Source organism: Sciurus carolinensis, chromosome 5 (genome assembly GCF_902686445.1).
Source record: "Sciurus carolinensis chromosome 5, mSciCar1.2, whole genome shotgun sequence".
NCBI classification, from domain to species: Eukaryota; Metazoa; Chordata; class Mammalia; order Rodentia; family Sciuridae; genus Sciurus; species Sciurus carolinensis.
In genome coordinates this window covers 63,507,926-63,521,305 of record NC_062217.1, presented here as the reverse complement: position 1 = coordinate 63,521,305, position 13,380 = coordinate 63,507,926, and the positions used below count along the sequence as shown (strand labels likewise).

The 13,380-nt window shown below is 34.0% G+C and overlaps 1 protein-coding gene across 4 annotated transcripts in view; it reads left to right on the top strand.

Annotated features, from left to right (window-relative positions):
• Positions 1-13,380, top strand: part of LOC124984659 (tudor domain-containing protein 3) — a 133,213-nt gene that overhangs the window by 61,632 nt on the left and 58,201 nt on the right. For all 4 annotated transcript variants that reach the window (XM_047552553.1, XM_047552551.1, XM_047552554.1 and 1 more), the window contains 3 exons: positions 3,662-3,822; positions 5,997-6,138; positions 13,065-13,136. In XM_047552553.1, coding sequence (XP_047408509.1) covers positions 3,662-3,822; positions 5,997-6,138; positions 13,065-13,136 — 375 coding nt within the window. The remainder of the gene's footprint in view (positions 1-3,661; positions 3,823-5,996; positions 6,139-13,064; positions 13,137-13,380) is intronic.

The following is a 13,380-nucleotide window of genomic DNA, read 5'->3' as shown; positions in this document are numbered from 1 at the left end:
TAAAGTTCTCTAAACTTAAACATTTTTTAGAATAATTTTATATATTTGTTCTTATCATTCGTGTAAAAAAAGAAAATGAGACATTAACAAAATGTTGGGTTGTTAATGGTTAGTCTTTTTTTTTTTTTTTTTTTTTTTTGCGGTGCTAGGAATTGAACCCAGGGCCTTGGGCTTGCAAGGCAAGCACTCTACCAACTGAGCTATATCCTCAACCCTGGTTAGTCTTTTTTTAATTATTATTTTTACTTAAAATTTATAACTTTTATTTTGACGATGCCCTAAATAGTAGTTGGACAAAGATTTTTAAATTCTCATCTATTTTTTGACTGCTTTTAGATGATTTTGGATTTAGGATCTTGAACACATAGTGTTGTATTCTGCTCTTTATATTTTATTTAGATCAAGTACTTCTGCAGAGGATAATAAACTGAATATTGTAAGAAGAATAATGAAAATTTTTATTTTATCACATGGGTTTACTCATTTAATATTTTTGAATTGTGGAACCTACTAATAGTAAGGCTTGGTGATTCTGATTGAGAAGTGACTATCAAGAGCTTATGCGTAATTTGAGGATTTCTCAAGAATATCTAATAAATAATATCTACTTTTCTACTTTGCCTTTGAATAGATTGGCAGTTGTTGACCAAAATACCCATTTTGTTATTAACAAAAATTTATTTGGAAAATATGAGCTAATTAAATGAACCACAAAACTTATAGGCTCGTATCCTCACTTGGAATTTGCCAACCTGTTGATGTTGTCAAGTAATTTCCTACTTCTTTAGGGTCCCTGGCTAGATCCCAAGAGGAAGAAGGATGAGACTGAGCCCAGTCTATACAGTTTATTCTTCCCAGACAAGTCGTTGCATAAGTGGATGCCTTAGCTGAGTTTGCTGTAACGTAATACCACAAACCTTGGTGACTTAAGATCATGGAAATCTATTCTCTTACTTTTTTTTGAGGTCTGATGTCTAAAATCAAGGTGTCGGCACAGTTGTTTTTTTTTGAAGACCCCGAGGGAGACTCTGTTTCATGCTCCTAGCTTTTGGTAACTCTAGGCACTTTTTCCTTCTTGACTTGTAGATGCATAACTTCAATTTCTACCTCCATATTCGTATGGTTTTTATACTTTGGGTCTCTTTTGTTTCCCCTCATTTTCTGAGATCAGATGAGATCGGGCACGTTCAGGGGGTATGGCCGTAGACTATTTCCCTTCATTTTCTAAAGGCACTTCTCATTGAATTTAGAGCCCATCCAGATCCAGTGTATTGTCATTTCTGGATCCTTACTTTAATTATGCCTGAAAGGACCCTTTTCCCAAATGTGGGTATATTTCCAGGTTCCAGGTGAACCTGTCTTTTAGAGGGACCACTATTCAGTTTATAAAAGAAATGGAGAGGCCAGGAGTTGGATTAATTAAACAAGTAATCTGACTGCTTACTAGAAACATCATGAATTGGGGGGCAGGTATTCCTCCCTGTCATTCCCCAGCTGTTTGGTTTTGTGGCCAACAAGATGTAAGAGATCAGCAAAATAGTCTTGTTTCTAGCAAGTATTTGCACCATTGATGTTATCTTCAATTTGTATTTCTTTGGCAGAATCTATTGCAGCATCTTACCCATGATCTAAGCATTAATGTTAAAGCTAGGTAAAACAGTAACTATATACACACATCCATTTAACTGAGCATAAATAAAGGGTATTTTTGTCATTACACAAACCAACGAGTGTGGAAATGTTGTGTCAACCCCCATGAGATATAGAACTCTCAAAATTCCATGAAGATGCCTCTGACTGCATGTCATATGTGCTAAGAGTGAGGATGACCTTTTCACTCTGAATATTAAATTAGTAAAAGCTAATATCTTTCTTATTAAGTATTAAATAGAAGCAAAAGTTTCCCTCCAATACATGAGTGAAAGTGCTGTCCCCCATGATGCATGAATCTTGCTTTGAAACACCTAAGATTAGATCATCACTGATTGTGTTGTGCATATTTTGCATTGATGTCAGCAGTCTATCTGTGTGCTCTCTAGTTTTAGAACCCTTGAAATATACTGAGTGCAACTGAGTAAATGAATTTTTAACTCCATTATTTTTAATTAACTTAAATGCAAGTGTAAATGGCCACATGTGACTGGTGGACCATACTAAATATCTAAGGCAGGATATTATTTTTTCATAACAAAATAATTAGATGAAAATTTAGACTCCTTTAAAATTATGTTCTCTAGTTCTTAATTTATAAGAAAATTGTTTCTTTTCAATCAAAATACTGGTAAATATGGAATAGAAAAATTTCAATGTGGAGATATATTTGCTCAAGAAATTTAGTGTAAATGTTTGCCAATCAATTTAAATTTCTCCTTGCTGAAAATATAAATTTTCCTTAAAAGACTGTTTAAACAGTAGCCTCCTTTCCAGTAAGTGTCATACTATTTAAAGATATATTTTATTATATGGAAATGATAACTTGTGTTGAATTTATTTTTCAGATGGCAGATTTTACTGTCATTTTCCAACTTTGCCTTAAGCATTTTATTATATAAAACTTTATAGCTAGTTAGTCCATTGATTTACTTTTATCTTTGAACTTTGGTGAGGGAGAACATTTTTTCTCCATATTGTCAACACATATAACATTTGATTTAATACCATTTGAAAAAGGAAATGTGGAAATAATTGTAACTCTCACTTATTTTTTTGGTACTGGGGATTGAACCCAGGGGTGCTTAACCACTGAGACACTTTTTTCTTTTCTTTTCTTTCTTTCTTTTTTTTTTTTTTTGAGAGAGTTCTGCTAAGTTGCTTAGGACCTCGCTAGGTTGCTGAGGCTGTATTTGAATTCACAGTCATGGGAATACAGGCATGCACCACTGTGCCAGTTAACACACACTTCTTGAATTTTATTTAGTTTAAACTTTGGGGTATTGTTTTTTTAATTTATACCAGGAGAGGGTACATTTTAAACTTGATGTCTTTGGACAGAAATCATTCCTTCGAACTGCTGCCATAAAGTTTATGGCCCTTAAAGAACTGACAGGTTCTAGGGTTGTGGCTCAGTGGTAGAGCACTTGCTTAGCTCCCCTGTGAGGCACTGGGTTCAGTCCTCAGCACCACATAAATAAGTAAATAAATAAATAAATAAATAAAGTTATTATATCCATCTATAACTAAAAAAACCCTACCAGTTCTTTATCTCCAGAATGTCCCCTAAGTACATGGTGGGGAGAAGCAGGATGCATACGAACCATTTAGAGCACTTAAGACTAAAAGCATCAATTAGTACATCTTTTATCCAGAAATAACAGCTTTATTTTCTGAGGGTTTTCTTTTCTTGTTACTAGCTGAATAATAAATCAATTCAGAATTTTTAAAATTGTCTTCAGGGGACACTTTTGAAATTTTATTTAATAAGTATTTAATAAGTTCAAAAGGATCCCCTGATGAACAATTTTTAAATGCATATATATATATACACACACACACATAGATGTGTGATACATATGATTTATATATGTAATATAATTTCCATTTTTACCTTAATTGAAATTATCTTTATAAATCATTATGTGTAACCATTGAAAAGAGAAACACTATAAATAAAAACACAACCATAACTAGAAAATGATTTTTTTTTTATTTTGTGTTTTGACAGCTTGAAGGTCCATGTGTTTTGCAAATTCAAAAAATTCGCAATGTTGCTGCACCAAAGGATAATGAGGAATCTCAGGCTGCACCAAGGATGCTGCGTTTGCAGATGACTGATGGTCATACAAGTTGCACAGCAGTAGAATTTAGTTATATGCCAAAAATAAGGTGATTGGCACTTTATGTACTTGTTAAAGAGTGTTTGAAGGTACTATTCAAAATAGATTTTAAGAACTTGGAAAAAAAAGGAATGAACTCTTGAAGTGTATAATTTTTCAGAATAAATTATAGAGCTTTGCATAAGCTTTTTCTGTAGAGAAAATTGTTAGTTATTCCTTGATTTGATGTTAATTATAAAAATAAATTTAAGATGTTTTTGCATGAAGATTAATTTTTTAATTTTTTCAGAGACTTTTAGGTCATTCATTGATCAGAACAAATAGAATTTCTTTAAATGTAATATAGTTTCTTTCTGATAGGTTGGTAATATGTATAATAATAGTTGGGAGTTAAGACTAAGAATGAGTAAGCTTAGGATCCTCAGAATTTTTAATGGCTTTATTGAAAGATCATTGATATCTAAAAATTGCATGCATGTAACATGTACAGAATAATTTTTAATCTGACGTATGCTGTATGGACTTTTTGAAGCTTTTAAAAACAGGTATACTCTCTTTATTCTTATTAGTAACTATCTTATAAACCATCTGTCTTCAAAAAAAGTGATATTAACACCTAACTGATTAAGTTGGTATTGCACCTGTCAGCATGTGGTGAATTTTCATGTGCTTTTCTAAAGTGAATGATGTGAAACTATTTCTGAGTGATTTTCTAATTCAGCCTGTCTTTTAGGGCAGACTACTTTATGCGTACTATTTGGAGTTTTTTATCCCTTGTTATATATGGCAGAAGATGGGATAGGCCCTATATGTGCTTTTTTTATGTTTGTTTTAGAGCAAACTTAGGTGACGGTCTGGATTTCTTATCTTGTTTCCTTTACCAAAAGATTGATAGAAGGGTAAACATTTTATCTCTGGTTTTTGATTGGTATAATATTTGCTCCAAATCTAATAATACCGACCTATTATAGAAAAATTATTTTAAAATTAGTGTACAAATGGTTTAAAATTAGTTTGTAAATAACTTAGTGTGTTAAAAGGCCTTTTTTAAAAAATTGTTGCTTATTTTTATTTTATATATTTAAAACATTAATTTATAAGTATAAAATCTATAAAGTATAATTTTAGCATATTATTAAATATTTGAAAGGTTTTCAAATGTTAGACAGAATTTAGACACATGGCATAGGTTAAGAAATTATTAACCTGTAAACTCTGAAGAATGTAGCATTTCTTACTTTTGCCAGGTTGAAAGAGGAAGCGGTTTAAATAGAACATGTCATTGCCTTGTAGTAGTAATACTAACAACCATTGTTGAGCATGGTGAGTAGCAGAGCCAGTGTTCAAACCAGTCACTTTCCAAATATTCACTCATGTAATCCTCACAACTATCAGGACAGGTAACCGTTATTGACATTTTAAAGATTAGGAAAATAAGGTCCCAAGAAATAAAACAATTTAAATAGCAGATTTCAGATTCAAAGACTAAAACTTTTTTTCTTTTTACCATACCATATTGCCCTTCTACTTTAAAGTTAGACATAATTTAAAGATAAATAATTTTTTATGTTTCCTGCCACTAGGCTGCTTTCTCTTCTCAGTAGTTTTTCTTTCTTTCTTTCATTTTAAAAGGCCTTTTAAAGTTCCTGTGTACATAATTATTATTTGATCTTTTAACATGATGGTTGTTTTAAAAAAAGAGCATTAGTTTTTATGGATTACGATAATTCATATAGATGTTAAATTTCTAGGATTATCACTGGTCAGTATCTTTTTTTGTATTAAAATTTAATTTTGTAACATAAAGCATTTTTGCAATGCATAGCCAAAGCTCAGTAGAAAAAAAAAGACAATATGACATTTATGTAGCATGGTAGAGTTGAGCAAGTAATCTTTCATTCTGTTTGTCTTTGCTATAACTTTGTGGATATGATTACTATTGTCTGTAATTGTTCTAACATGTGGAAACTGAAGCACATTTCTCTGTCATTAAGCTAGAAAATGAGAGTCTTGTATCTGGTCTTCTGATTTCTCCCTATTGATCTTTTTATACTTGATAGCTAATCTGAAAAATATTTTTGGTGTTGATGCATTTTGAAGAACTTGACTGAGTCATAATAAACTGAATTCCAGTTTAGGAGAGGAGCTTCAATGTGTGTGTGTGTGTGTGTGTGTGTGTGTGTGTGTGTGTGTGGTTTTAAACACTTTTTTCCTTTGCTTTAGCTTGAACACACCACCTGGAACTAAGGTTAAGCTCTCAGGCATTGTTGATGTAAAAAATGGATTCCTGCTCTTGAATGACTCCAATACCACAATTCTTGGCGGTGAAGTGGAACACCTTATTGAGAAATGGGAGTTACAGAGAGTGAGTATAAACTAAGAATAGCTTGAACTTTTAAAACACTACACTCTTCATTACGTTCTCTTACTTTAGGAATTCTTCCCATAATGAGTAGTAAAATTAGTCCTTTGTGTCAGAGTGAGTAGAATGGAATATGATGATCTTTAGAGTAACTGTTTGCCTCTGTCTGAGCATAGTCTTCCTCTAGAGTGGATGTAATTTTTAGGAATTCATTATATTTTATTACATTTTTAAAAATTCTTCTTTACTGGCAAGTTTTTAAATTTCCAAGTTTTACATCATGAGCTATTTATACTGTATCTGCATAATTCTTTCTGAAAAAAAACTGCGCTTATACTGGTGTATGGATATTATATATATATATCATATATATATGTTTTATGTACATACACAGAAGCGTGCAAGTGAACACTAGTTAGAATTTTACTATAATGAAGTCCTTGTTGTACTTCACTTCCTAGTTGCTTTAGTTGATACTTTCCCCCATTTGTGTCTGCACATTTTTATCCGCTAGTCATGTTGATTATCTTGTAATTGTTCTTCTACTTTGCTTCCAGCAACTAATTCTGTTGGTCCACTATAGTCGAATCGCATATTAATTCCTCACTATCCCATTCCATTGCGCTTCTTGCTTTAGATCTTTAGCGTCTCTTGCTTGGACTGCTTCATAGTCATTTAACTGTCTCTCTACATATCCTTTCTCCATTTTCTAATTTATTTTATGCACTTTTGCCAGATTATTTTCCTCTATCATAGGTCAGAACATGTCACAACTCTGCTTCTATTTCAGATGACTGAATTTGGGTTTCAGGGGGCATCTAAAATCTAGTCCTAGTTCCATTTTCCTGTTCAGTTTTCTGAATTCTTTTACATAGTTTTTTTTTTTTTTTTTTCCCATCCAAATGAAACTGTTTACTCTTTCTTTGATTATCTATGCTTTTTTTCAGTTGCACTTTCGGGCAAAAATGATTCCCCACTTCTATGCCATTTTTCTTGATTTTTCTCTCCCAGTTCCCACATGTCCAAATGATCTCTTTGGTTTTACACCTCAAATGCTTGTTTTTTCAGAGTGAAGTAGTTGTTTCTTTATTCAATTTTTGAAACATGTTATCTGTATTAATAGTATATTACTTTATAGGATGTACTCAAATTATCTTATTTTTTATATCCTCTAATAGATAATGACCTTCTTGAGGTCAAATTTCTTCTTTGTATCATCTTGTTCAATTCTACAAATATTTGTTGAACAGTGTTCGATACAGTGCGATGCTCTTGCATCTGTATCTCCTATGATCCTCCTGTTAGTCTTGTAAGGCAGCTTTATGTTCACATAAATCAGAATATTTACTTTTAAGAAATATTAAATAACTTTCTTTTTGATTAGACGGCTAATGGGTTTAATGATACATCTAAGCAGAATTCATGACCACTTTTTTTTTCCCCATTATGTCAGACCCATCTTCTTTCTCCAAAGTGGTAGTCCTGAAACTTACGTGTAATAAATATGGAAAATATCTGTTGAATGAATGAGTTGGAAAGCATATAAAGCTAATTACTGTAAACTAAAATTGATGTTGTCTTGCCACCTTCAAGAGTTGCCTACTGTCTAAAGCCAGCAAAGAGCCTAGTGAGAGCAGGAGCCAGAAATATGGTAGGGTGGGAACCTTGATTGCAACAATTCTGTGTTCAACGTATCTGATGGGCCAGACTATACAATGATGAAGCAAGTGAACAGCACTTGATCAACATCCTGATTAGACAGAAGGGTGCATGATTTCTGAGTGTTTTATCCTGACTGGATAAAGAATTTCCCCTCCTAAAAGTCATTAGCCAGTAACTTTAAAGGTCAACTCCAGGAACATCATATTAACCCCTAGACAGCAGCAACACCACACTCAGGACCCCTCCCTTGTGAGTGCTGTGCTTCCTCTTTCAAAAATAAATTCTGTACTTTGTCTTCTATTGTCCATGAGTCTCATTCTTCAGATCCAGCAGACAAAGAATCTATACCTTGATGCATCTCAGCTTTGGGTGCTTATTCTTAGAAGGGTGAATAAAATGGACCAATGGCACTATTACTTTTTTTTCCTCCCTGACATTCTATACTCCTTTTAGAAAAATCTGTCCAGATAAAGGAAATACTGGGCATCTGTTTAAGCATAGCTACTAGTCTAAAGACACAGGTGATAGACTTACTGGAGGAGACTTGATTAATGTCCTTTGTCTCTGACAGAGGAATACTGGTCAAGGTCTGCTTTAGCTTTGCCTCACAACATGAACCAGGTCAACATGATTGGCTCAAGTGTCTCCAAGGTCTATGGGAAAGAGGCAACCCACCAATCCTCAAATTGTAAGCCAAGTGGTTTCTTTCTCTACTGCTCTACTAAAAATACCTTTCTCTCAGGTATGCCACAGAATCCATGTAGACCCAGTTTTCATGATATGCCCCTCTGAACCCCACTCATTTCACTAGTACCTATAGATAAGATTATTGGGAATCTTCAAATCCTTGAGCACCTTTTGAGACCCAAATCCCAACCATATCCCTGGTGGTCCCCTCTGAGATAGGGACTAATTTCACAGATTTCTAGCCTAAATTCTCTAACAGCATCGAGGTTGGACCCCAGGATCTAAGGTACAATCCAAGCTAATGATAGTCTATTGCCTCTTCTTGTATAAGAGACCTGATTGTTTGCTGTCCTTAATTAGGGACATCCCTCAGAGGTCTGCATCCTTGTCCAGGCTATGAAGGGGGCAGGAAGTGGGAGGAGTTTTAACTGTGTTTTGTTTTGATGGAAGTGCTTTGTCTTGTGGAAAGGAGTGGTGTTCTGGAATTATACAGTGATTATTTCAGGATTGGATTTGAGAGAGGGTCAGCAACAAGGAAAGAGATATAAGAAAGTTATAGGTGTGAAAACGTACTTTGGTAGAAACAGTTTAAAGGAAGAGGAAGTATTTTGTGAAGTAAGAGGACCAAACTAAGAATAGGCTATAGAGTGCAGAAGGTAGGTTTGTGTATGTGCTTAAAATAGCACAGTCTGTTAAGGTAAGGTGGCCTAAGGGTTTTTGTTTGTTTGTTTGTTTGTTGTTTTGTTTTCTGGTTCGAATTTTACTGTGCTAGTGCAGGCCAGAGTCTGTTCTTAATTCTTGGAATGATTTCTTATTGTCTCTTGGTTTTTGTTGCTTGGGAGGCTGGATCTTGGAGGGTTTTGTTTCATACCTGTTTTGTGGTCTTTTGATTGGTTGTTTCATCATTGAATAGATGGCTGTTTTGGGTTGTTGCAGTATGATTGAAACCCTATGTGTGCATAGCTGGAGGTGTGTTATATATCTGGGAGCTGAGTGTGTTTGTCCAGGGACTTTGTCTGGGTGTTGATGTGGGGGTTTGTAAAGTGGGGGCTTGTATGGGCTTGGTATAGGCAGAATGGTTTCCTTGTCTGTATTAAGCCTGCATGCGCTTTCATTTGCAGACTTTTGGTACTTGACAGGGCTCTTGAGTGGATGTGTTTGATTCTCAAATGTGTGCATGTCTCTGGTCACATGTATTTGGGGTGTCACCTGTATTGTGTTGGTCTAGAATGACAGTTATTTGGCCAGTTTGGTCATGTGGGGGACTTTGGAGCAGGTATGGGATCTGATTCTTTGGGATTTGGTTTGCCCAAATGTTGGAAGCCTAGTGCACACAGGAGGTTTTATTAATGGGAGCAGATTGGTGTTTTGGGAGGACCTTGTCGATTTGACACACAGAGGGTTGGATTCTGATTTATGTCAGTGCACTGAAGTTTGACCTTAGAGAAACCCTTGAATAACTTCCTCCATAGAGAGTGAGGCCCAATTCTGCCTCCAAGGTTTTCAACTGGTGGTAAGCTTAACAGGCAGACTAGGGTTTATCATGACAGACAGGGAATCACATGATATATGACCACATTGGTAAGGGCAACTACTCTGATAGACCAGAACCCTTTACCATAATTGCTATGGAGAAAAGGGAAGGGATCTAAGGGAATCTACAGGATAAAAGACTATGTTGTAAGAGTTGTAAGAGTAACCACTCTGATAGTTCTCAACCCTTTACATGGTTGCTTATGAAAAAGGGAAAGAAAAAGGGAATGCCATGGTCAGGAGGCAAAGGGAAAAACAGGGAATGCCTTTTTCTCCTTTTTGTCTTACAGCTGGAAAATACTCCCTTTGCTGTCTATACATCTTTAGAATGTATCTTAAGTAGTTGGGATCAGTTTGACCCACAAACTCTAAAAAGAAACTACCAATGTTTTTTTTCACCCCACCATAGCCCAAATATAAGCTGGAGGACAAGGGAAAATGGTCTCCTGAGGGAAACATACATTATAACACCATTTTACAAATGAGACTTGTTTTTAAAAAAAGAAGGAAAAATGGTTAGAAGTGCCTTCAAGATTTTTGCTTCTCATGCTCAAAACAGCAGCTTTCCTCGTACCTTAGCTGCCTGCCTGATATCTATCTGGAATGTAGGCTGCTTGAGCAAGGACCCAAACCAGTTTGAGACCAGAGAAAAAAGCATTACTTCAAAATCCAAGTTACTGTGGGACATAAATAATTGTGATTTTTTTTCTTTTCTCCTTGTATTCTGGCAATTCTGTTCTTTCAGTAACTTCCTTCCTAAATGGTAGAGAAAGGGAGAGACAGGAGGTCAGGGTACCAGGAGAGGCCAACTACACCTGGTCTCAGACCTTTTGAGGATATTAAAAGGTATTTCTTGTGCTTGGGGACAGTATAACAGATATTGCCCCAAATTGCAGGAACTTAGCTTACAGGAAGCAGACTCGACTGTCAAGAGGATACCTTAGTTGCCATGAGATTTTATCTTCTCTGTGGACAGGTACTCATCTGGGATGACTAATCTGATTCAAAAGTATGCTGTGGTCTTATGAGTAATTAGGCCATGTCATTCCACCCCCTCCCCCCCAAAAAAAAATCCTATCTTTTTCATAGTTTTTCTGGTGAATTCAGCTTTGGTCCTAAATTAATATATCTTTTTGTTTCAATTTAGTTTTGTGTTTTTTTTAAAATTGAAGTCTTTTTAGCCCTCTATTTTCTCTAGTTGTCTTCATTCAGAGGCCAATTATTGAGGGGTTAACTCTCAAATACCCTGGAAAAAGAAAGAGTTCTCCAACATTTGTGTAAAATAGAGAAAGGGAGCTTTGGGTAGTAAACTACATGTATGTGTGGTACCTATTGTTATAGAAAGGTGAAAAAAAGAAAACAAATAAACAAAGAAAACCCCTCAAGCCCTAGGTATTGTACATTTCTATGGTTCTAGGAGTCCAGTACCAGATGTATTACAAAGTAATGTAGTTCTATAATATTTTAATGCCCTGAATTACAGGAATTTTAAAAAATTTTTATTATGATAACATAAAATTGAACAGTTTACTGATTTTAAGCGTAGAGTTCTTTGACAACCACCATTCTACTTTCTATCTCTAACCAGAACTCATCTGTTTGTTTTTTCTTTTTCTCTCAGAGATAATAGTCTTACACTTCCTGTTTTATTATGTATTATGTCTTAAAGTAGTTGTCCAGACTGCATAGATGTTTATACAGGGAGATTGAGTTTGGCTCTTGTACCTTCATCAGGCAAAATCTCATAATTATATAGTTATATAATTTAATTATATTAAATATATAATGTCATTGAGAGATGGTATATTACTAATTACTTACATGAGCTTTTAAACAAAGTTTTATAAACAGTGTAGTGACTTAAAGCTGTTTGAATTGTTTTCTTACATCTAAATTAAAACTGAGGAAATGGCCCCTAGATAATTTTATGAATTTGTTGTGCTTTTCTTTTTAAATCAAGTTAATATCTTAAATGTAGGTTGTAAAAAATGTGGCATTCATGTACAGTTTAAATATTTCTTTGTTCAGTAAACTCAGTGTTGTGGGTGTCATTTTTTCTTAGTATTTTATATGATTTACCCAAAACGTATAGATTGTTTAATTCAGGAACTCTGGAATATGTTTGAAAGTGCACATGCTGTATTTTTAAATTTTGTCACTCTTTTGTAATGTATTTTAATCATAGCTTTTTCTGTAATGACATTTTAAAATGCACAAAGATGTTTACAGTTGAGATGTGTTGAATAACAACTAGTGCTTAAGATACATGTTAATGTCTCAAAAACAAAATGAATAGCTAGGAGTCTTTCTGAAAATTCTTTGGTTTTGGGGAAGGATTTTGCAATCTGAGATATTGCTTTTTCTAGGAGAATATTTTCTTTCCACTTTCATCATGCGTTGTTACTTCTCTAATTCTATGAGAATTTGGAAAAAAAGGAACCTGAAATTTTGAAGTTTATTTTTGAAGCTTTGAAGCTTATTTTTACTAGAGGATAATCTGTTGGTTGAATATTTCTTCAAAGTATGAATTGTTTTTAAGACATTATTAAGAAAATCTTACTTTAACTTAAAAAAATATTCATATTATAAACTACACTGATCTGATTTCTTTAAACGATTCAAAACCACTTTTATCAGTGTGTTTGCTAATTTTGTCTAAGAACTTCATTTTGAAGATAATTTGCAATTAATATTTGTGTTAGATTATAGAATTTAAAGTGAAATTCTTGTAGCCAGTTTGTTATCTTTGACTTTGCTACATGTTGAGGAAACTGTTTTGTCCTTAGGATAATACTTTGATAAAATATTTCTGAAAATTATACATGAACATGTATTTTGGTAAGGGGAAATGAAGGAAGAACCTTTGCTAGTTACTGAAGTGAAGAATATAATATTTTATTTACTGTGGTTTGAAATAGTTTAAGAGAAGGCTTTTGTCCTTTTTCTTATGAAAATCTACTCGAAACAGTGGATTCCTTGTACATTTTAAATGTTTTAAACATATTTATGTGGTTTGTGTTTATGACTGATTTTTTTTTTTTCTACAGAGCTTATCAAAACACAATAGAAGCAATATTGGAACTGAAGGTGGACCACCACCGTTTGTGCCTTTTGGACAGGTAATGACTTTCATGTTGACAAATGAATTTAAATCAGGAAAAAGTGATTTTTATTTATAAGCAGTGCTGAGTTTTTCTGTGAACTCTATATTCAGAGGTCATGGAGTTTTGTGGAAATACAAAGTTTGAGGTTTTCAGGAATTCAGTAATCTGCTGTAAATCTGAAGATTGAAGCAAATAAGAGTCATAGCTGAAGAGTAGCTAACAACTAATTAGGATGAAGAGAAAGGTTTTGTTTTTTGTT